At 47.7% G+C, this 24,943-nt stretch overlaps 1 protein-coding gene across 2 annotated transcripts in view; it reads right to left on the bottom strand.

Moving 5' to 3' along the window:
* Positions 1 to 8,306: 8,306 nt before the first annotated feature.
* The window catches only part of Il6r (interleukin 6 receptor), a 47,573-nt gene continuing 30,936 nt past the window's right edge, over positions 8,307 to 24,943 (bottom strand). Inside the window, exons 7-10 of one of the 2 annotated variants that reach the window (XM_021158566.3) lie at positions 18,715 to 18,758; positions 17,700 to 17,769; positions 16,665 to 16,764; positions 8,307 to 11,785 (exon numbers count right to left, since the gene is read on the bottom strand). In XM_021158566.3, coding sequence (XP_021014225.1) covers positions 11,560 to 11,785; positions 16,665 to 16,764; positions 17,700 to 17,769; positions 18,715 to 18,758 — 440 coding nt within the window. In that variant the 3' untranslated portion in view covers positions 8,307 to 11,559. Of the gene's footprint in view, positions 11,786 to 16,664; positions 16,765 to 17,699; positions 17,770 to 18,714; positions 18,762 to 24,943 lie in introns of both variants that reach the window. The other variant, XM_021158565.3, reaches the window with a different exon arrangement.

Here is a 24,943-nt window from a genome sequence, read left to right as displayed (position 1 = left end):
TCATTTGCTTTTTCAGTTAGTTGCTGTTTTGGTTGGTTGGTCGGTCCACCGGTCTGTCCGTCGGTCGGTTGGTCTGTCTGCTGGTTTTGTTGCGTTGTGGAGCTGGGTTGCATGCGCCAGGGTTCTGCCACTGAGCTGTACACGGCTCAGTGAATTGGTTCCATTCATCCTGACAATCGCCTCCCTTCATGAAAAGTACTTCCTGTGCAGACACCTACTGGAGTGTTCTGTGAAACTGCTGATGCCAGAGTGTTCCAACGCAACGAACAGCCAGCAGCTGAGCCTCCCCCTCACTTCTCCCTCTACAGCCCTGCCACTCTGTATTCCTGGAGAATACAGAGCAGTGTGGTTCTCCTCTGTGGTTTAGTCTTCCCCAGCATGTCCTTTGTTCTCCTCCTTTCAGCATCACAATTAGATTCGTGTGAGTGTGTGTGTATTAGTGTGTGTAGGTGTGTGTCTGTATGTGTCTCTGTGTGTGTGTGAGTATGAGTGTGTGTGTTTGTATGTATGTGAGTATGTGTGTATGAGTGTCTGTGTGTGTGTATATGTGTGTATGTGTGTCTATGTGTGAGTGTATGTATGTGTATATATGTATATATGTGAGTTTGTGTATGTGTGTATTAATTTGTATATATGTGGGTGAGTGTGTATATGTGTATGAGTGTATGTTTATGTGTGTGTGCCTGTGTGTATATGTATGTGTCTGTGAGTATATGTATGTATGTATGTATGTATGTGTATAAATGATTGTATGTGTGCATAAGTGTGTATGATTGTGTCTGTATGTTTCTCTGTGTGTGAGTGTATGTATGTGTATGAATTTTACCTATATAACTGTTGTCCTGGAACTTGCTTTTAGACCAGGCTGGCCATGAACTCAGAGTTACCCCGTCTCTGCCTCTCCACAGTTGGGGTTAAAGGGCCTCCAGCACTACCGGCTTTTTTTTTTTTTTTTCAATTTTAGTGATGTGAAGAGGGGTGGTTGGTATGTGCACCTTTCTGCAGAGACCAGAGGCATCCGGTCCCTTGGAGCAAGGGCTACAAGCAATAGTTAGCACATGGAGGTGTATGTGCCCTTAACTGGTGAGCCTCTCTCCAGCCCTGGTTATTTTTATTTGTGTAGATGTGTGCAGCGTCTGCAGATGAAAGAGAGGGTTCTGGATCCCCAGAATCTGGAGTTATGTGGTACTGGGAGTTGGAGTTGGTCCTCTGCTCTTAGCCATTGAGCCATCATCTAGCATCTGGTCTTTACTGAGCATAGCGATGGTTTGCCACCAGGTGCTGTAAGTACCGGCCAGTTCTCTGAATCCGTGTGTAAGGAAAGGGGATGTTTACCTGCAGCCGTGCTGCTCCTGCCCCATCGGGGGATCAGAGTAGTGCTTTCTTAGAATTCAGACTGAACATATTTGTAAGAGCCCAGGCTTAGGTCCTGAGTGTTGGATTCCCGCACTGTGAAGGGGCGAAGCTGTAAGGAGCCTCCTTTTTTAAATAAGGATCTCAATGCTCAGCTGATCAATATGTGTCCTGGGTTAGTCACATGGGAAGCAACAGGCAGACCAGGTCTGCCTCAAATCCAGGTGTTTGTTTGTCAGTGTTGGTATTGAGAAAGGGTGGTGGTGATGTTTATTTGGTTTTTGTTTTTTAATGTAGTCCAAGCCTCTACAAACTTAAGGTCTCCCTGCCTCTACCGTCGTCCTAGTCCCGGGATTGCCGGTGTGTGCCACCATGCCTAGCCACACCTCTACTTTCCCTTCCAGGTCATTTACTCAACCTGCAGAACCCTTCACATCTGCAGAACAGGGTCAGTAAGGTGAGGTCCTGGGGGATGCTCAGGCTTAGAGCACCGCTGCTCGTGCAGACTTCCCTTCCCAGCACGTATGTGGCTCACAGCAGTTCCACAGGAGCCGCACCTCTACGGGCTCTGTGGTCATACATTCAAGCAAGCACTCATACTCATACACTAAAATTAGAATAAATACTGAGTTTTGAAAACACACCTCTACTCCCTTATATTTTGGTTGTGAGCCTAGCCTTTAACAGCTGAGCCATCTCTCTAGCCTACACCACTCTATTCTCCATCAGTGGAAATGTATCAGGCCAACTGGACACATAGGTTTGCAGTGCTGAGCTGAGTTCTCCCCCAGAGCCCTGGGCCAAAGGCTAGAGAGCATGCCCCTGGGGCAGCCAGAGAGAGAGAGAGAGAGAGAGAGAGAGAGAGAGAGAGAGAGAGAGAGAGAGAGAGAATGGACGGTTTAGAAAGAGAAGAGGCAACCCCTACATTTACCCATTAGGCACTGGCCCTCTGTGTTCAGCCACACCTCTGGACTGCATCCCAGTGGACTTGGGGCAAAGGAAACAGACACAGAGAGGACTCTCCCTCCAGGACAAAGCTAGGCTGAGGCTGGCAGGTGGCCTCCTGGCAGCCATTCCCCTATCCAAAGAGCCCCTCCCCCTTCTATGCCCCCTGGGCCTAGACGGTTGTGAAATCTGGTAGACTGCTGAAGCTCTGAGGAGCTCTGCTCTGAGGCTGGAGGGTCAGTTCCAGTTTCTTTCCCCACACTGTGAGTCACAGTGAGCTCACCATTCACTCACAATGCTTCCTCCGTGACTTTTCAATGACTCACTTTGCCTTCTGATACGCGTGCACAAAGGAATAGGACAACGGATTTGAAATAATTACATTTAAAGCTGCATTACTTCACTTGCAGATTAATCCAGTTGACTTGTCAAAGAATGAACCGGTGTGGTAGAGACAAGAAAAGGCATCCACTGAGAGCTAATTAACAGCCTGGTCTACATAACAAGTTCCAGGCCAGTCTGGGCTACATGATGAAACCCTATCTCAAAAAAGTAGAAATAAGTTAGACAGAGACAGAGACAGAGACAGAGACAGAGACAGAGACAGAGACAGAGACAGAGACAGAGACAGAGAGTTAACAAAGATGTGCTCATTTTGGATTATTTTAAACTGAGTTTCCACCTAAAACATTGCTCCTAGAACCCTTGTCTTTTAAAAACAGAGTATCAAGCTTTAGTAGAGGGTGCTGTGAGTCACCTCATACCTACCATCCCCTCCAGGACAAATGTCTTTGGGAGACTTTGACTATAATCGCTTTGTTCCCTTGCTGGGTTTCTTTGGTTGGTCAGTTTTTAAAAATAAAGATGGGTTTACATTTGCATCCTTGGGCAGGGCCCACACTTGTTTTCTCTGTGCTGTTTCAATTTTAGTGTGTGTGATGCCCAATTGGCTGTTAAAGATTCAGTCTGGCTTCGTTGCCCAAATTAGCCTTGAACTCCTGGGTTCAAGTAATCTTTTTGCCTTCCAAGGAGCTGGAACCACAGGCCTGTGTTGTGCCTGGTCTTCACAGACAACTGTTCTGAGACAGTTCAACCTACTAAAAACACAGAGGGAGGCAGGGCACAGTGCGCTCACCTCTAATCCCTGCACTTGGGAGGCAGAGGCAAGTGGATCTCTGTGAGTTCAAGGCCAGCCTGGTCTACAGAGCTGGGTCTACATAATAGGAGATCCTCCTCAGGAAACCAAAAAATGAAACAAAAAGAAAGATGAGATGATAGCTTCTTAATGAAAAGTTCCCTTTCATTATAGAAACAAGGCTCACGGAAAATGTTGCTACGTAATACACATAAAGGGAAAGAGAAAGCCCAGGGCCACCTTGACTTCACAGATGTTATTCTTAGGCCAATTTGCTGGTTGTGACTCAGGTCCGAGGCAGCTGTCCCCAAGAAGAGCTGCACAGCAGTCACCGGTCCCTGCACTGCTGCCACAAACAGCCTGGCTGAGATAGTGCCCCGCCCAATTCCCAGGACATTATCATCCTTGGAAGAGAGGAAGTAAGAGCAGGAAATCAGGGATTCAAGGCCACTCTCAGCTTCAGAGAAAACTTGACACTTGAGACTCTATCTCAAAGAAAGAAGAGAAGGAGGAGGGGGAGGAGGAAGAGAAAGAAAGGAAAAGAGGAGGAGAGAAAGAAAGAAAGAGAGAGAGAGAGAGAGAGAGAGAGAGAGAGAGAGAGAGAGAGAGGGAGGGAGGGAGGGAGGGAGGGAGAGAGAGAGAGAGAGAGAGAGAGAGAGAGAGAGAGAGAGAGAGAGAGAGAGAGAGGGAGGGAGGGAGGGAGGGAGAGAGAGAGAGAGAGAGAGAGAGAGAGAGAGAGAGAGAGAGAGAGAAGAACGAACTTAGTTTAGGGATCTTGCTCTGGTTTTTGTTGTTGTTTTGGAAGCTCCAGAAAACCTCACATTGTAGTTTGGTTGAGACACAGTAAAGCAGGGACTGGAGAGATGGCTCAGTAGTTAAGAGCACTGGCTGCCCTTCCAGAGGTTCTCCCAGCAGCCTGAGACAGCTCACAACCATCTTCAATGTGATCTGATGCCCACTTCTGATGTACAGACACATCTGCAGTCAAAGCTCCCATATACATAACATACATCAATAGATCTTTTTTTTAAAAATGGAAGAAAGAAGGAAAGAGACAGACAGATAGTGGAGCAAGGCTGACTGTGGTAGCATACACCTTTAATCCAGCAGTTGGGAAGCAGAGACAGGTGGATCTCCCTGAGTTCATGAACAGCCGCCTGGTCTACATAGTGAGTTCCAGGACAGCCAGGGCTCTGACTCAACAAAAAGAGCAGGAAGCTAGAGATCCCATCAGCTGCCAGAAGGAGGAAGCCCTGCCCTTTGAGTTTGGCTTGACGGTCAAGAACCAGTAAGAAAACCCAAAGTGTCTAGGAACTATATTTAGGCTTTAACTAGAATCCAAAAAAGAGATGAGAAAATAAAGGAGAACCATGATTAGTTCCAGGCTTCAAGTCAGAGTTCAGAGGGCATCTGGGTCCAGGCTGTTGTGTCCTAGGCCAGAAGATTGCATCAAGGACAGTTGGCTAGAAATGGAAATAGTGATCGTTTATTTCAAGGGGAATAGGGGAGTCCTGAGAACACAAGTGGGCTAGAGCTGAGGAGACCAGCCCCTAAAACCAAGAACTTGTTTTTCTTAAAACTGGCTGGGTGTTAACTCCCACAAGGGTCAGGCTGAGAGGGAAGAACTGCGAATTGCAGGCCAGCCTGGGCTACATAGCAAGACTCTGTCAAGAAAAAAAAATAAAACAAAAGTCTCCTGAGGGGCCCTCGGTCTCCTTTCATCTCTGGAGATCTAAAGGAACAAATCCCCTGTGAGACACACCCACAGGAAGCCAGTGGTGGAGACTCTTCCCCTTAAGACCTTCTCAGTAAGGTACTTCAAGTAACAGAGATATTTCTCAGAAACGGCTGTGATTTTATTCCAAGCGCTCCGCATGAACATTTCCGAGATTTCTGGGTTTTCCATTGACTTTAACCTACTGTAAGAGCAGCCAGTGCTCTTAACCACTGAGCCATCTTTCCAGTCCAAGATTTTAACTCATGTTATTTTATTTTATTTTATTTGTCTGTGCCTGTCACATGTGTGCAGGTCCCCCAAAGAGGCCAGCAGAGCTGGGAATGGAACTTAAGGGAAATAGTTAGAAATTTCCAGAATCAAAACTTTGTTTTCTGCTGCCTCTGTAAGATCCAAGTCAGACTCTCAGGTTGGGCTCTTAGGGTGTTTGCCCTCCTGTACTCCACTCCATGTGACAGAGCCCTGCGATCCAGGACAGAGTCAGAGGAGTTGTCAAAGGTCCATTAAGGTGTATACAAAATAAGCAGCAAAGTCTCACGGCAAGTCCAGAGGTGAAAGGGAAGCCCCTGGTTCAGTTTAAGGATCTAGCCGGAGCTGTGATGGTGCACACCTTTAGTCCCAGCATTCTGGAGGCAGAGGCAGACAGATCTCTGAGTTCAAGGCCAGCTGTGATCTACAGAGCAGGTTCTAGGATAGCCAGGGCCACACAGAGAAACCGTGTCTCAGAAAAACCAAAGGGGAGAAAAATTTAAGGAACCAATTTCTGTCCTTCCTCTCGGTGACCTCCCCTGGTGCTCAGACTTCTTCAAAGTCACCCCTGAAAGTGTCCGAGCCATGCCTTTGCCTGGGGGATCAGACTCCCACTTGGCCGGCTGCCAGCCTCAGCTTACACACAGAAGCTTTGCAAACCAAATGAGGACACAGGGATCCTTGCTGGAGAGAGTGGTTCAGGGTTGGAGAGCACACGGCTGCAGAAAGGGGCATCAAGGTCACCAACAGCTATGGGACCAGAGCTCATACTAAGGAAACAGCACCTGTCTTGGGGTGAAGAAGAACAGCTGTGCTGCGGGAACAGGGGTCCAAGTGAAGGGCAGTAGGTGCTACCCAACCTCAGCTTCATCTGAGTTGGGGGCCTTTGCACATTTCTTGCCACCAGCTGTGGCATGGCCTTGGTAGAGACAGAACGACATGGTTCCTGCCCCTGGAACAGGGCCAGCAGGCGTGGGCCTCCACGAGAGTTGATGGCTGCTGTGGGAGTAAGGCTTGTTTGTATAATAATGAACATATTTTCTTGTTCCTCCAAGGAATATCCTCCCTGTTAACGTTAATGACTTCATGATAATCAGAGACACGGTGAGTCCAGGATAGGAAGGTGTGACTAAAGTCTCAGCAAAATGGTAGCACTGGGATCTTCAGGAAGAGAACTCTAAAGACAAGTTCAGAAATGTATAATTTCTCAACTATGCAAAAATATAAAATGCAGTATGAATTGTATAAGGAGCTTCACAGATGTGAAGGAGCAGAGGCAGCTGCACTATGAGCCGGCTTGCCAGAGAGTCGCAGACAGGCAGATACAAATGCAGGCAGATTCTTGAGTTCAAGGTCAGCCTGGGTCAGAGCAAATTTAGGTCCAGGAGTGGTGGGAGAGGGTACTCTCAGGACAAGGGCCCACCCAGCTACGTTTACAGAGGCAGGCAGATCTCTGAATTCTTCTACAATGTTCAGAAAAGAGAAAAAAGATGGACTTGCTATCCTTTTCCTATGAGTCAAGGGGCTAAGGTCCTGGAGTGTGGATTCCCCGGGGTGGTCAAGAGGGAACCTGGAATAAATGACTGAATTGATATGTAAATAAAAAGCTAGGCTTTTGGCCTGCATGAGATGAGCTGGCAAAAAGCGATAATGGTTCTTAGAATTTTCCTCTACCAAGGAGAGCTGAGCTGTCTGAAGATCTCTGGAGAGGGAACACAGCTCTTCTAGGTGGTTTTTTTTTTTTCTAACAGGATTCCTGATTTTAGTCTGGAAAGTCGTGGAGAGCAAACGCAGCTTTTTAGAATTTGTTTCTAATGGGATTTCTGACCACCAAGAGTTACTTAGAGAGCCGACGTCGCTTTTACAATGTTTTCCAGCAGCTATTCAGAGGCGGTTGTCTGAAGAGTGCACACGGCTCTTTGAGGGTTTTTTTTTTTTCTTTCTGATTTTGATTGGAAAACCCAAGTATTAATTTTAGAAATTTTCAAACAGGATTTCTGATTTGGTTAGAATATCCAAGAATTTTTTCTTTATAGCAGCTTTTCTGACTTTGGTCAGAAAACCCATGAGCTATGCAGAGAGATATGTTTGAGAGAATGTTTACTAGCAGAGAGAATGGTCTCTCTCAGCTAGCAGAAAACTAGCTGTCTCAACCACAGAGCCAGCTTGGACCCACCATTAGACTTCAAGTCATTTGTTTTTACTGCTCCCAGACACCCCTTCTCTCAGAACCCAAACCAAGCTGAGGCTGGCCCTCAGCAGCCACCCCTACTCTTACCTGCAAAGCGTCCACATGATGGGTTTCCTTCTGTTTGGAACATAGAGAAGGCTGGGTCTCAAGTTTTTCTTGCCCAAGATCCTTTTCAGTGGAGGACAGACTCAGCTATCTGATGACCAAGAAAGCTCGGGATGGCTCTCAGGATCCCATTCTCACCTCCATAGTCCAGTAGACACCTAAGTAGTGGGCCTTCCTTCTCTTTTCTAACATGCCTCTATCTGGTAGTGCTGAACAATGCAAACGTAACAGACTCATGAGCCTCTGATTTCCTTCCAGAAATCCCAGGCCTTGGTTTGGGGAAAATGTTTACTAACTAAATTCTTTTGAGAAATTGCTAGTCCCAGGTTTAGTGTGTGTGTGTGTGCCGTGTTTTGTGTGTGTGCCGTGTTTTGTGTGTGTGTGTGTGTGTGTGTGTGTGTGTCTGTCTGTCTGTCTGTCTGTCTGTGAGGGCAGTATAAGTGACATACAAGGCCCCACTAGCCTCAAACTTGGAGAAATCCTCCCACCTCTGCCTTCCTAGTGTCGAGCCGGGTTAGAGGACTGAGCCGCTGTCACGGAAGGAAGCTTTTCCTTTTAATGACCAGGTTCCCAAAGCAGAAGAATGTCTCAGGTGCAACTTTAGAAATTATTTATTCCAAACAGTTACAAATTTCACTTTAAAGCAAACCATAGGGCAAAAAGACATTAAAAAAAGCACTGACTTTGCAGAAAGTCTTAGGTATCAGCTTACAGGTAACAGAGCGTAAAAGCCTTAAAAATATTGTCTCAAAGACAAAAACATGTAGCATTGAGGTATCCTGTTTTTAACGGATATGATTTCTTGCCAAAAAGTCTCTCTGTCCATTCCAGCTTGCTACACACTGTACCAGTCCTTTCCCTGGAAACAAGATCTCCATCTGAGCATATGTTCACAAACCTGACAGTGTTCCTTAAGACGCATTACGGTTGCCATAGAAACTTCCTGGAACTGGCACCCAACCACACTAGCAGCAGAGGCTGGAGAGACCTTTGGCAGACCCTCCCCAGCACCAGCCCTAGGACCCTCCCCAGCTGGCCTGCCCCCTCCCACCACACCTCACTGTAGGCTCTTGGGATGATGCTGCCTCTACAAAGGAAAACGGGTTTCTCACCACCTCTACCTGAAGCTGAGTGTGGGAATCTTTCCCAACTAGGTCAGCCATAAAGAACTGCTAGGAAACTCTAGCTCGGAGCCCAGGCAACCAGGCAAACCAGGCATTCCTTAAACCGGCACACCATAACTAAGCCTGGCCCACCCTGCTGGGCTCTGCTCCACGCTGGCTCCAAGCCAATGCCGGCAGTAAAGCCCGCACCTGGGGTTCCCTTTTTCCCAAGACACCAAGGACACAGGAAAGATTCAGTGTGAGCTTTCAGCCAGGTGAGAAGGCAAGGCTCATGGAAAGGACTGTCGCCAAATGTCGTGGGTGTGGCCACGGCTTCTCCCTTGAAATAGTTTAAAGCTGTTTCACTAATGCCAGAAGAACCAAAAATCTAAGAACCTTAGAACTAGAACCAGTATGTGTTCCCTCTTTCTACCATGCAACAAAGATCATGTTTAAATCATCTCTGTCTAAACCAGGCATTTGGCTGCCTGGTCGCTGAATGCTGGTGTTAAGTGGTACTGTTGACAAGGCAGCCTGTGGGCTGCAGAAACTCCAGTAAGAATGACCCGAGGATGGAACACCTACTCAGCTAGCAGAGAATTGAGACCAGAAGCAGCTGAGGGCATACACCTGTGTGAAGTGAACGGACGGAGCTCAGAGGAGAAACAGACTTTGTTGACTTAGCTTATAAAAAGTCAAAAGGAAAAAGCATCCTTTGATACGGGGGTGGGGGGAGGCTATCCCGTTACAACAATAGTGAAAACAACAACAACTTGGAGATCAAAGCCATTTAACTCTCAGAGATAATGAGCTATCTGGATTTCAATCTTCCACCGCAGGCTGGGCTGCTCTGCCTGGCTTGGGTAACAGCAGAGCCCTGTGAGGGACTGAAGAACTGTGAGTGGGCACAGTCGCCGATCCCCTGAAGATCACTATCTGTAACATTTCTAATAAATTTCCCGTTCACAGCAGTTTTGCTACCCTTGAGTCCCAAAAACTTAGCAAAGGAAGAAAGAAGGGAAAAAAATATAAACATGAATGCCTGCCTGAGTTTTTTTTTTTGTCAACCTACAGAGCCTTTTCTAAGACAGCAACAGGACCTAAAATGTACAAAACCCACAAAAAAATAAAATAACTAACGCTTAGGTCAGTGGCCCCTTAGAGCCGACAAGCAGAGGGCATGGGGTGACAGCTTCTGAGCTCTGCCCGTCTCGTCTCGTGGTGGTGGCAGAAAAGGCAAGTTCCTGGCATAGTTCTGTGAGACGGCAGGTGTGGGGTGCTGTGGTTGCAAAAGTCACTTTAATCTAAGCACCACTCTGTGGCTCTGTGGTCTCCTCGGTGACCACTAACATCACTGGATTCCTCAAAGCCCCAGGAGAAAGCATCTGAGGCGACTCAGTCAAACGTAAAGCAAGGAAGGCCGAGGTGGCAGTGAGGTGTAGCAGGAAGCAGACGCCCTTCCTGCCTGCGCCTGGGAGTGTTCACAGGCTTGTTCCCTGAAGCAGAGCATGGACAGGCTATCTTTACACTTTTTAAGACAAAAAAATCAAAATACAAAATGAAACCAAAGACCAAAGGCTTTTCTGTTATAGGAAACAGTGGGTTGGTTTTTTTTTTTTTTTTTTTTTTTGGTTGGTTGGTTGGTTTTGGTATTTTGGGTTGGTTTGTTTTGTTTTGGTTTGGTTTTTTTTTTTTTTTTTTTTGGTTTTTTTTTCCTCGATTTTCACTTGACTTGGCGTTTGGGCTACCGTTACTGCACTTGGTCCTCCAGGGTGGGCAGTGAGGGTTCATACAGCAGCGTGCAGTGAGTGGCCTCTTCCAGACTCTTGAGAGAAACAGGCAACAGTTCTCTAAAAACCAAAATGAAAGTACATTCTTGCTAGTTAATGTTTTTTCTTTTTGCATGAATGTCATCTTTCCTAGTAGCTCCAGTCCAGTTGAAACCTGTATGGGCAAGGCTGGGGTAAAGAAGTTGTACTCTCCGCCCTGGAAGAGGCACCCCCTACCATCATCCCTCTTCTGGGAGAGTAGCGGGACAGGAAACGTGTTTTCCAGGCTGTACCTCCCTCAAGTACCATGAGGACGGTGGACACCCATCCGCTCTCTACTTCTGCTCCGCTTCTCGCCTGAAGTCCTGAGATCGAAGAGGAAAATAAAACCTCCGCAGCCAGCAGTGCCTAGGGTCGTCATTCACATTTAAAAACTGCTTGTGAGGAATTGTCACTCGAGTAAAAACCATCAGGCCCTGAGATATTAGTCACCACCACCGGGCCCAGGTGCTTTCCAGATGTTGAGAAGGAAAATGGAACCAAGCTTCTGCCCGGCCTCAGTGGCCTCGGAAAGAGAATGGCAAAGTGCTTGGACTTTAGGAGTTCAAGAGCTAAAAGGTGGCTTGGGGCAGTGAGGCAGAGCGAGGCAGCTGGGGCAGCCTTTGGAGCCCCTTCCTGAGGCCTCCTGAGGGTGCAGCTTGTGAGCCACTATCAGATGTGGAGCTGACTGGCGTCTCTATTCAGTCATCGCAAACTGTCTTCACGATGGCCTGTGTTCCTCACAGCCCCTTCCTTCCTTCAGAGCCTATGCAGCACCAGTCTCCGCCCACTCAGAACCTGTGCAGAACTCTTGTGGGTTAGTGAAGCTGCAGCCCCGCCCGCCCCGCCCCACCCCAGGTGGATGGGACTGGCAGTGAGAAACTTGTGTGCTGATCTCGTGGTGCCCTGCCAGCTGCCAGGTACCATCCAGATGATTATCTGGGGAATAAGTAGTCTCTGTTGCCGTTGTCATAAGGGCTCTGTGCGTCCCTGACACCTAGGCAGCTGTGGCTTACGGTATTCTCAGACCCAGAGCTGTGTGGGGTGAGGAGAGGAACCAGAAGGAAGGTCGGCTTCAGTGGGCCCAAGGAATACGGTGGGGGTGGAGGAGAGGTCGTCTTGCTTTCCTTCTCAGCCTCTGACTTCCATTTCTGCTTGAGTCTTTATAAAAACACAGAGAAACAAATAAACAGGCCTTAGATTCCTCCCAGGCCAAAGGCATGGTGAGAAACCCTAGCTGCAGCAGCAGCAGCAGCCTGCCTCAGTTGGTTAGGTGTGCCTAGGTTCAGCTTACAGAAATGCCGACTATCTGGCTCCCACATCATCCCCAGAGGTCCCACAACACCCTGAAGAGCTGGTGAGTTTCAAAACTACCTCAAAACCATATCTAACTTACAAAGGGAGAGAAATCTGAAGTGTTCCTTTATGCACTTCAAAAGTCACCTGACATCCTCAATCTGCCCGGGGCCAGAGGCTGTCTATTTGGTTCACGTTATCAGGTCTCTATCCATTCACATTAAAAAAAAAAAAAAAAAAAAAAAAAGGAGGTGGCAGAGATGGCTCAGCGGTTAAGAACACTGACTGCTCTTCTAGAGGTCCTGAGTTCAATTCCCAGCATCAATTCCCAGCATCCATATGGTGGCTCACAACCATTTGTAATGGGATCTGATGTCCTCTTCTGGTGTATCTGAAGACAGCTACAGTATACTCATATACATTAAATAAATAAATATTTTTTAAAAAGAGTAGCCGGGCGATGGTGGCGCACGCCTTTAATCCCAGCACTTGGGAGGCAGAGGCAGGCGGATTTCTGAGTTCGAGGCCAGCCTGGTCTACAAAGTGAGTTCCAGGACAGCCAGGGCTATACAGAGAAACCCTGTCTTGAAAAACCAAAAAAACAAAAAAACAAAAAAAAAAAACAAAAAAACAAAAAGAGGAGAGTATTCTTTCAGTGGGGAAGGAATATGGAACTCCGTCCAACAAAGGCTGTCAGGAGCAGGTCACTCTCACAGCCTGCAGTGGAGAGCAGAGAACAGGCTGTGTGGTCCCCAGTAGCACTCTATCCAGCCCTCTATATCCAGTACTACCATCCTCGGTCTCCAAGACACCTCCACCCACCCCACCCCAGCAGGGAGAGACTGCACCCTCTGACAGGGGCACCAACTGGGCACGTGTTGACTCATCTGACAGGAAAGTCAGTGGTTAGCCGGAAGAGATAGGCATCGCCCTCATCACAGCCTCCTCCGTGCAATGTCTGGGCCCGGGGCCAGGCTCAATAACCATGAGAGAGTCACCTGACAGCTGGAAGAAAGCTGAGTCGCAGATACAGATCTGCAAAGGTATGATGGGGGCTCCTTCCCAAGGGGCCCTTGGCAAGGCGTGCTGAACCACGGCCTCCTCTCCTCCCTTTGACTTCCTTCTCTATGGCTGACTTGCTGTGTACTGACTCCAAAGTGAGAATAAGGTGACCTTTCCCACCTAATTCCATCAGCTGCCATTACCTAAGGAAGTGCTAGGGTGGGGGAGAGAAAGCCAATGTCATAAACAAGAGTTGGGCATTTTTTTGGAAGGGGGGGCTTGAAACCAGCAGACTATTCCTTGTTCTTGTTATGATAAATGATTGATAGCTGGCTCTGGATCTGCCCTTGGCTCTTGGCCTGTTATCCAAGCAACATAAACAATCTGCGGAATGTTATTTGGCTGCAGGAAGACAGCCCAGTCATTGCAAAGGGGAGTGCGCTCAGTCGCTGAGTGGAATTCTCCCTGTGAGAGGATTGAGGACAGGCTGCTACACCATGGACTGAAAAGCATTCAGACCCAGGAACTCATGTTCTGGGAACAGACCCTAAAAATGACTGTGGTGGTCCGAATAAGAATGGCCTCCATAGACTCATAGATTTGAATGCTTAGTCACCAGGGAGTGGGACTATTTGAAAGGATTAGAAGGAGTTAGAGGTGTGGCCTCATTGGAGGAAGTGTGTCACTGAGGGGGTGGGACTTGAGGTTTTAAAAGCCCATGCCAGTCTCACTGTTTCTCTCTGTCTCTGCCTAAGGATGAGAATGTAGCTCTCAGCCTCTTCTCCATGCCTGTCATGTCTGCTGCCATGCTTTCGGCCTCCAGTTAAAGGTGGTGGTCATGGCGTCTTCACGGCAATAGAATAGTGACTAAGACAATGATATAAAAATGAAAGAACTTTAGACACAAAGATGTCCAGCACAGTGCTGTTTTGTAAAAACGAAACATCTTCCAGTGCCTGATAACAGTTAACCTGGGAATCTGTACATACAAGAGAAGCCTATTGCTAATGAATGTGAAGTTTACAAAGAACGTGAAAATATTCACAAAGTGAAAATACTTTTTAAAAGGTAGGATTCGAGGGGTTTTATTATTGTTTTTTTTTTTTTTAATCATAGGTATGTGTGCCTGTGTGTGGGTATGTGCTTGTAAATACAAGCAAAAACAAGGTATTGGATCCCCGGTGCTAGAGTTACAGGTGGTGTAAGCCACCCAGTGAAGGTGCTGAGAACCAGCTCAGAGCCTATGCAAGGAGAATAAGTGTTCTTAACTGCTGAGCCATCTTTCCAGCCCAGAATTTAGAGTTATATATACAGAACAATTGTGGCAAGTAATCGTAAAGACACACACACACACACACACACACACACACACACACACACGCACGCACGCACGCGCACACACAAGAGGGGCTGGAGAGATCGCTCAGTGGTAGAGCACTTGCCTAACGTTCATTAAGCTCTAGACACTTAGCAAATTTCCTGTAATAAAGCACACCTCTTACTGGGATTCTAGGCTGGGATTCTATCCCACCCAGCAGCAATTTAAGAAATATCGGAGCCGGGCGTGGTGGCGCACACCTTTAATCCCAGCACTCGGGAGGCAGAGGCAGGCGGATTTCTGAGTTCGAGGCCAGCCTGGTCTACAAAGTGAGTGCCAGGACAGCCAGGGCTACACAGAGAAACCCTGTCTCGAAAAAACCAAAAAAAAAAAAAAAAAAATCGGAATGGGACTTTGTAACTAGTTCAAAATGATGTTGTTTGTGTTTGTTTTGTTGGGTTATTTTCCTCTGTTTGTTTGGGTCAGGTGGCCCCTCATTAGGTGGCCCCCTAAAACTCACTATGCAGATCACCCTGGACTGGAATTCACAGAGATTCTCCTGCCTCAGCCTCTCCAGGGCTAGGACTGTCATGTGCCACTACACTTGGCTTTTATGGATGGGTTTTAAGCTGTAGGTCCATTCCAGGAAAATGAGCAGAAAAATAACTGTTAGCAGAGGCCTGTTTTCTCAGTCCCGAGAGAACTGATCCCTGTAGTTGTGACCTCCTGCTAAGGAAGGGCAAACTTTTGATGGTAGTATATTTTAGTTGTTTTCATTTTCTCTAACGTTGCTAGAGAAATATTTAGAAAACTATTTAGCTCGGAATATAAACTAAATGTTCTAAAACTATGCTATCCTGACTGGCAAAACGTCAAACGCCTACCACACGTGCAACCCAGTCGCTGTGGCTCAGCCTGCTTTTAACTCCCTGACTCTAAGTGAGAGTCTTTTCATGCTAGGGAGTCTTAAAAGATAGAGGATGTTTTCATTATTTGAAATTACTAGGTTGTTTTGTTTTATTTTGTTGCTGGGGAGGAGGGGTTGGTTTTTTCGAGACACCAGGGTTTCTCTGTGTAGCCCTGGCTGTTCTGGAACTTACTTTGTAAACCAGGCTGGCCTCGAACTCAGAGATCTGCCTGTCTCTGCTTTCTGAGCACTGGGATCAAAGGCATGCGCCACCAGACCTGACTTGAAATTACTAGTTTTATTAGGCAAGTGTCACCTGCCTATAATCCCGACACTTGGGAAGTGGAGACAGGGGGATGAAGAGTTTGAGACCAGCCTGGGCTTCACTCTCTCAAAAAAAAAAAACAAAAACAAAAAACCTAAACTAAAACAAACAAACTGGTCTCTTTTACTAATAAATCTGCCTTACGTGGAACAAAGTAGAAACTCAGCAGGTAGGAAATGAATTGCTAGTGTGTTCTTAGCACGGGCACGTCCGTCCCCCGCCAGTGCCTCGGGGGCTACAGGGGCTGCCAGCAGCCAGTGTCTGAGCCTAAGAAACAGGCAAGCAAACTGGTCTCTATGCTTCTCTATTAGCACATGTAAGTTAAGTGCCTTGTAGGGCCAACTGGGTTACCTCAGCCTATGTAGACGTGGTCCATGGGCTAGTGTCTACAGGGCATGTCATGCAGCCCTGGCTCCTTGGACAACCTTTGGGGCCGCTTCCTTATTGGTTGGTTAAAGAATTTGATTGCGTGAGCCTTAAGGCCCCATCCAATAAGCAGGCTTTGTGCCCTGTGCTCCTCCTTACTAGGTGTACCCACACTGCCTCTTTCAGCTTTCGTTTCCTCCTTCATTCCTTCACAGGAAAATCATAATTTGGGGCCAGGGGCATAGCCCTGGGTTTGAACTCCAGCACTGAAAATGAGGGTCAGAACAAGAACAGCCCTGAGCTGAGCACAGCCTGATGTGGTTTTGAGTGTTTCTTGTCAGGCCAGCTCAAGGTTGATGTGAGGGACTCAGGAGCTAGAAATCTCTGCCATGGTCGTCTTCCCCCTCCCCTCCCCTCCCCTCCCCTCCCCTCCCCTCCCCTCCCCTCCCCTCCCCTCCCCTCCCCTCCCCCTCCCTCTCCTCCTCCTCCCCTCCCCCTCCCCTCCCCCTCCCTCTCCTCCTCCTCCCCTCCCCCTCCCTCTCCTCCTCCTCCTCCCTCTCCTCCTCCTCCTCCTCCTCCCCATGGCTGTGCTACTATAGCTCTGCCCATGTCAGCACTTCCTTGTCAGGGCCTGGCTTCCTCACTACACAGTACCCATCCTGTCCCCTGGCCTCCTGCAGCACCTGACCCAGAACTCAGCAAGTTACATTTGCTGAATGAAGAAATGAATGAGCAAAGTTCCTTAGGTTCTTATGAAAGCTAAGATGCAAGAGTACAGCCCAGAGCCAGTACAGTACAGTACAATACAGTACAGGGCCCCTCTCACCTCAGGATGATGAAGACACAGAGAAGCAACCCAAACACCAAGCTTCCTCCAGCTACCAGGAATGTGGGCAGGGACATGGACGAGGATTCTTGCACTGGGGCTGTGGGCAGGGGAAGGGAATGATAGAGAAAAGAAGGGACGGGGGAAGGGGACAGGACAAATGGAAGGAAAGAGGGAAAAGAAAGTCAGGCAGCAGATACTAGAAACAGAGCATCCCTGGATGGCAGCAGAACTCTGAAGAGGCACTGCACCGACTCCTCCCACAGTGACTGAGGGAGACTGCACCATTCAAGGGCTCATATGGGGCTGATGCCCACTGCAGCCAGCCAAAGGGCATTCACGCTCAGAGTAGCTTTCCCGTTATCCTTTACCCAGGCTTCAGGCAGAAGGCACATGAGAGACGGAGGCTCCTAGGACTCTGTGGTGGTCACTGGGACCGAGTCAGGGAGACTCGGGAGCTTTCAATAAGTATTTGGAAGCAATTTCTCCACTGGGATGTCATCTCTGGCCTATTCCCAACTTGGCAGTCAAGCCACAGACATGCCATGTCCCTCCTCCTGCAGGACTCCCCACAGATCTCCCTTCCTGGCCAGAGTGTTCTGTCTACCTTTCCTGAGCCCCTTTCCTGCCGAGTCCCTAAAGAGAGGCCACTCGCTCTTGGCTGAGCCAGGGCAGCTGTGCAAACAGGTTTCCTTCCACGGATGCTCTGTTTCGGTCTCCAGCAATGACGCTCATAGTCTACTCAGCCATACCGTGTGGACTGACCGCATTAGCTTCCTGATCTGTGCCACTCTTCGCACGGGCCTCACCGTATCTTGGCAAACAACGGCAAGTGAGCATATGAAGTAATGACAGGCAAGCTGGTGCTGTAGCTCACCCGTGGCAGGTTCACCTAGCATGAGGACCTAGGTTTAGTCCCCAGTACTGCAAAGACTTAAATAAAACAATGGAAGACCATTGCCTCTGATCAGCTGCTAAGTGTCCAAGTGAGAGCTTTTCTGCAGGCCAGAGGAATAGCAAGACACTAATGCTTACCAAGGACACTCGTTGCTTCTGTAGAACCTTCGTACTGATCCTCACGGTTGGCATAGTCTTCAACAGAGACCTAGGAGAGATGACCCTCATCATCAGCCTTCATAGGGACTCCTACACATCTTCCACAAAGCCACCACCTCCTTTCTGCGTCCTGACTGAGCCTCTCTGTGCCCGACCTTCATTGACCCCCTGTCTGTCACTGGTGTTATTTGTGTGCTCACTTCCCCTGTGCCAGGTGGGGTTCTTTCCACTCATGTCTCTGCCAAAGGCACACAGGATGTGCTCAGTAAACACAGCCACTGTCTGTGAGGTCTGTTGCCAGGCACGGTGGTAGCCTCCCAGGAAGAGCCGGTCCTAGCACCCCACCTGCACTTCGCCCTAGCCAGCTGTGGGGTGGGTAGATTTCTGAGTCCAGGTGGATTTACCGTCTGCTTCTAGATCTGAGAGATTTCACCCACACAGTGGAATGGGTGGCCAGTCTCAGCTAGTGTCAGTTCCCCTAGGACCTACCTGGAACTCCACCTGAGAGAGAGGTAAGGACTCATCTGCCTTTGCCTGTGAAGACACCAGATAGCCCCACAAGGACAGCCCCCTGAGGACATCCCTTCTAGGACAAGCCCTGCACTGCCCTGTGTGTGAGGCCCAGACCCCTGCTTCCTTCTTTGTGTTTTGGGAGCAGAGAACAAAGACTCCAGCTTCTTGTTGAGGGATTTAAGGACCACTCAGGAGAGAGGTGGGAAATTGGATTAGTAAGGGAATTTGTTAAGCAGCCTCAGCCATAATCCGCTTTCCAATGCTTCATGATACCAGGCTGCCACAGGGGAGGGCTAAGATAAATTGAATCTGGTCTCAGACTAAGCTAGCTGTCAGTGGTATCCAAAGACCTCGGGATGAAACAATAGCCACCAGGGCCAGGCAAATGGCACTTGATGGCCACATCTCTGGAAGACCCAGCTGGCACTGAAACCAGACTTGGGGCAGTGCATGCCCTGGCCCTTTCTGGGGACAAGCTCACCTGTGTGGGGTTCCAGAGGATTCCTGCTGGGGTGGTCCTGGGCTCTGCTGGTAGAAGGAAGGGTTAGTGACTCATGGACCCTGGAACCCAGTTAGAGCAACCCAGAGCATCCCAGTGCACGGGGAATGGTGCCACCTGTAACCCTCACTAACACTCAGCAAGCCCAGAGGAGGAGTGCCTCAAGTTTGAGGCTGGTACAGAGGAGATCCTGTCTCAAAAAAATTTTTTCAATAAAATCCATAATATTTTTTTAAAGCAGAATGCTAAGAATCCAGAACTCTCCAACACTAGGGGACTAGCTATGTCGATTATGATAAAGCCATATTACACAGTGGCCTGGAAAAAAAGAAACTGTTTCACATTGCATGATGTAATTGTGTATCAAAACATTACATGTTCCCACAACTATGCCTGATTATTCTGTATCTACTAAAAATAAAAGTTCAGGGAACACACCTTTAAGCCCAGAACTTGGGAAATAGAAGTCAGCCTGGTCTTCCTAGAGCATCCCAAGCCAGCCAGGGCTACAATGAGATGGTGTCTCAGAAACACAACAAAAAACAAAAAAGTAAAACTTCAAGTTTTAAGTGGTTCCGAACACTGGCTGCTTTTCCAGAAGACCCAGGTTTGATTCTCAGCACCCACATGGTGGCTCCCAAGCCTCTGCAACTCCCATGCCTCCTCAGTCCATCTGACCAGCTCTGCAGGCACTGCATGGACATGGCACCCAGCCATAGGTGTAAGCAGGACACCCAGAGACATACAATAAAAATGAAAAAAAAAAATCAATGAAAAAAGATGAGATAAATCTTTTAAAATAATAAATAAATACTTCAAAATATGGACTTTAGAAAATCTCTGAAGGCCGGGCGTGGTGGCGCATGCCTTTAATCCCAGCACTTGGGAGGCAGAGGCAGGCGGATTTCTGAGTTCGAGGCCAGCCTGGTCTACAAAGTGAGTTCCAGGACAGCCAGAGAGCTACACAGAGAAACCCTGTCTCGAAAAAAAAAAAAAAAAGAAAATCTCTGAAGATATATGTATACTATAACGTATTTAAAAAAAACCACATGCTTTGATCCAAAGTTTCTAAAACTCGTTTATATTATCATATGTTATATATTGCAAAGTATATATAGAGAGAGAAAGGGAAAGGCCAGGGTGGTACACATTGCAAGATAGGGGCACTCTGAACAGTAATTCCTTGAGTTTGCCTTTTTGCAATAAAATATATGAAGTGACTCGTGCCTGGGATCAGCCAGACACCCTGATAAAAAGGAGTCAGGGACAGCTGTGGCGGAGGCCACTCCCTTCATGGGAACTGCCTTCCACAGAAATCAAACTTGAGGGCAGGCCCAGAATGGGGCCTGAGGGACCAGCTCTGAACCTCACCAGGCAAGGGATGGAATGACTCAGAATCTCAGCGTTTTTTCCACTAAGAAGTTAAAAATACCACCAAGTATAAGACTTTCAGCGTCCCCAACTCTGGAGAACAACATATCACTAAGGGGCAGAGGACAGGGTGACCTGTTACTGATTGGGAGAGAATTTCCAATGGGCTCCAGAAGGAGAGACAAGCACACAGCAACCCTGGAGGTGTTGAAAGAAGGCCCAGAGAGGGGAAGTAATTTGTCTGAGTTCACAAAGCAAATTAACCCAGAACTGAACTTCTAATTGTGGCTAGGATCCAGCACCTCCTACCTTTGTGCTCCTCCCAACTTAGCATAATGTGAGTTCAACCCACAGAAGGGTGTGTACAGAAGGGTGTATAAAGGACAATAGAGCATGTGGTTGGCTGCTGCTAGATTCAAAGCTAAAACCAAGCCGGGCATGGTGGCGCACGCCTTTAATCCCAGCACTCGGGAGGCAGAGGCAGGCAGATTTCTGAGTTCGAGGCCAGCCTGGTCCACAAAGTGAGTTCCAGGACAGCCATATAGAGAAACCCTGTCTCGAAAACAAACAAACAAACAAATAAACAAACAAAAACAAAGCTAAAACCAGGAGATGACAGCAGCAGTAAATAGAAAAATAGGTCCAAGAACTGATGGCCATTCGGCCCAGAGGTTCCCCAGACCCAGACAAGTTCAACATCACATGGAACCTTTTTCAAGTCCTTAAAAACCTTTCTATTGCCCTACAGGTCTCAGAACCCTGGCAACAAGCCTCATTGAGTCCCACTAGGACTGTGTACATGTGTGAATGGATGGATTGGCTTTGGAAGACAAGGCCTCTCCATAGCCTATATGGCTTGGAACTTACTATGTAGACCAGCCTGACCTTTGACCTTGAATTCAATTTTATTTTTTATTTTTTTAAATTTTCTATTTGTTGGGAGAGGGGGTGAGAAAGGGTTTCTCTGTGTACCCTGGATGTCCTCTATAGACCAGACTGGCCTTGAAATCACAGAATCCATCTGACTCTGTCTCCTGAGTGCTGGAATTAAAGGTGTGTGACACCACTACCCAGTAAATTCAATTTTCTTAAATACTGGGATTACAAGTGTAAAACACCATGCCAGGCTCCCCACAAGTTCTGTGTGGGTGAAAGGGTATTTGTTTTGTTTTTTGTTTGTTTGTTTGTTTTTTGTTGTTGTTTTTGGTTGATGTTTGGTTTTGAAACAAAATCTCACATAATTTTAGCTCAACTGCCCTGGAACTCACTGTATAATTCAGGCTGCCCCCAGATTTAGGTTAACTCTCCCACCTTTGTCACCCAGGTGCTGGGATTACCAGCACAGGACACAATGCCCAGTGTTTTTGTCATTGCTGTTTTGATCTTTGAGGCAGGGTCTCATTCTGAAGTGGAGGCCAATCTGGAACTCACAGCAATCCTCCTGTTGTAGCCTCTCAAGTGCTTGATTACAGATGTGAACCATCACACTTGCCTGGAATCCTCACTTTAAAGATGGGGAGTGGGGCTGGAGGGATGGCTCAGCAGGTAAGAGCACTTGCACATGTGGCATACTGACATACAGGCAGGCAAAACACCCATACACATCAAATAAAACTTAAAACAAATAAATCAATATGGGGGTGGGGGTGCCAGTAAGATGCCTCACATAAGCCAGAACACCACCCCGAGCTTCTGGGGCAGGAGAGAATCCTGGTCTGGAAGGTCTCCTCTGACCCCCAAACCTACACTCACATGCACACCACATACTGAAAACAAATACATCTTTAAAACATGTGAAGATGGGGGAAACTGAGGCAAGGAAAGGGAAAGTAACTTTCTCAAAGTTAGTAGAAAGTGGCAAAGCTATAACTTTGCATGTTTATTTCCCCCACGTGTATGTGTGTGAGTGTGTGCATACTTATGTGTGTGCCCACGCAAATGTGTCCCATGCCAGAAAACACCAAGTGCCCTGCTCCATCACTGCCTACTTCCCTCTCCCTGAACCTGGACGGAGGCTGGCAGACAGCAAGCCCTGACAGTCTTCTGTCTCTCCCCAGGAAAGCACCCCCTCAGCTCCCAAAGTGGCTTAAACCAAGTTTGTCTGGCTCCAACAGTGAACAGTTTTAAAAGCTTTAAAATATCGGCTTTGGATCTAAGGGTGTAGCTCAGTTTGACCCTCAGCACTGTATAAATTGGGCAGGGTGGCACCGGCCTGGGGGACACTCCTATAATCCTAGCACTAGGGAGATTGGAAGCAGGAGGAGTAGAGTCCTGGGTAACAGCCAGCTCACAGCCTGCTCTATAAATGCCACTTTCCAGGTCACTGAAGTCTCAAGGCTCTGGGAGGCAGGTGCTGAGTTTGGGGTTTTTTTTTGTTTTGTTTTGTTTTTTTTAGGCAGGTGTTAGTACTCCTAAGTGACAAATAACCAAACTGGGGCTGAGATAGGTACTTCCCCAAAGTCATAGTAACAAGGGACAGAGCCAGCTATTGGACCCATGACCGTCCATTCGACACCAAATAAGCACTGTGTGCCAGCTGCAGGTGGAGGCACAGGGAATGGAAGATTTGAGAAGAATGCAGAAAAGGCACAGGGGGAAGAGAGTGGAGGAGGTGCACTAAGGAGAGAGCTGGACAGAGCAGAGACTGCAACCCAGAACCCTTGAACCCACAAAAGCCCCATGAGGGTTCTATGGAGAGAATCAAAATCATCTGTAGCTGGCGGAGTCCAGACTGTGGGGACTCTGCTTGCTGGAGCATCCCCAGTCCCGATAGTTACTGTGACCTCCTGCTGAAGCCCCAAAAGGAGAGGACAAATTGTCAGACACCCCAACCTGTTCACTTGTAAAAGGAATCAGAGCTGAAGTTGACCTCCAAAGAAACGAGGACGTTAAGCCAGGCAAGATGGCCACAGCTACCAAGGGGGTGTGGGCTTGGACTTCCCTCCCCCACTTTCCCATGTCAATTTGTTTCCTAAAGCAGGGAAACTGAGGCAGTGGGCTTCTAGACCAAGTGCCTCCTCCTGCCCAAGGTCCCCTCTGAGGGACTATGACAGGGAGTTATAAAGGTTTTCTTGAAGTATAAAATGACTGTATTATGTGCATGGCTTCCAACTCCTGATGCAAGCACATGCACACACACACACATACACACACACACATGGGAAGGGGGGAGGAGAGACAGACAGACAGACAGACAGACAGAATGCCAGTTTTGATAAGTTGAAGGAAAAGTGGAACCTTTATAATCCCAGCACTTGGGGAACAGAGGCAAGTGGATCTCTATGAGTTTGAGACCAGCCTGGTCTACACTGTGCATTCTAGGCCAGAAATAGTAACACCCTGTCTCTTATCAGCCACACACTAAAAGGCAGAGGCAGCCCAAGCGTCCACAGTCAAATTTGGGGAAATGCAGCATGATGTTTGTGTACAATGGGACACTCCCCAGTCTCCAACAGGAAGGAAATTCTAGCTCATACAACAGTTTGAATGGACCTTGAAGGCACTGTGCTAAGTGAGATAAGTCAGACACAAAAGGTTTCCTTACAATCCACTTACTCGAAGTGTTTAAGGTGGTCAAACTCAGAAACCGAAAGTAGGATAGACTGACTGGTCAAACTCAGAAACAGTAAGTAGGATGGAAGTCCTAGAAGCTAGGGAAGGGACGGGGATGGGAAGTAACTGTTCAAGGTGGAGGGATTCCAGTTCTGCAAGATGCAAATGATGTGGAGATAGATGGTGGACAGTGATGGGCTGCACGACGAATGTACTTAACACCACTGAACAACGATTAAAACAGGGCTGGCCGTGTTAGGAAAAACAGAACAGGCATGGGAGGGAGGCTGGCTGTGTGATCTCAGCACTGGGGCAGATGGTTAGGGAGGTGGGCCAGGAGCATCCCAGAAGCTCTCTGCCCCGGCAGCCCAGCCCACTCAGCAAGTACCAGGCCACTGGGAACTCTTATAGCAAAACCCAATGGGTAGAGTATACAGGGAACAGCACAGCAGATTGACCTCTGGCCTCCAAACACAAAACAAACAAAAACAGTTATAATAACAAGGCATGGTGGTTCACACCTATAATCAGGAGGCCATGTAAAAAACAGAGTTCAAGGTCAGAAAACATAATGAGGCCCTTCTCAAAAACCTCCTGCAAAAGAGTTTTAAAAGTAAATTTTACGCCATGCACACTGTACCACAATAAAAAACAAACAAACCTTGGGTTTTTGTTGTAGTTGTTTGTTTTGAAAAAGGATCTAACTATGTAGATCAGGCTGTCCTTGAACTCACAGAGTGCCTTTGCCACCACCACACTTAGCCAAAAGAAACTTTTAAAGAAGCTGTTTCTGGACCAGGCCAAGGATATAGATCAGTGGTAGAATACTTTATCATATATAAAATTTTGAGTTCCATAGCACAGCAAAGGAAACAGTTGGGGCTAGGACTCTAACAAAAACCGTGTGTGTGTGTGTGTGTGTGTGTGTGTGTGTGTGTGTGTGTGTGTCCATACTGTGTAGAAGAAGGCACTGGTGTTACCATTATTATCTCCCCTGAGTCGCCCTGGAATTTCTGTTTTGTCAGAAGCGTGTTGTTAGTTTTGGATTGAAATACACTCAACACTCACATGTTGTGGGCTTCGTCTTTTTTGTTTTTCTAGACAGGTTTTTTCTCTGTATCTCTAGCTGTCCTGGAACTCTCTGTGTAGACCAGCCTGGCCTCAAACTCACAGAGATCCACCTCCCAAGTGCTGGGGTTAAAGTCATGTCCCGCCTAGGCTTCATCTTAACACAATGAACTACACAGAGGGAGATGCTGGCTGTGACTTAATCTCTTGATGAAATTAT

The sequence above is a fragment of the Mus caroli genome, unplaced genomic scaffold, assembly GCF_978045245.1.
Source record: "Mus caroli unplaced genomic scaffold, Mus_caroli_1 scaffold_3, whole genome shotgun sequence".
Classification (NCBI taxonomy): Eukaryota; Metazoa; Chordata; class Mammalia; order Rodentia; family Muridae; genus Mus; species Mus caroli.
This window is presented reverse-complemented; position numbering and strand designations above follow the sequence as displayed.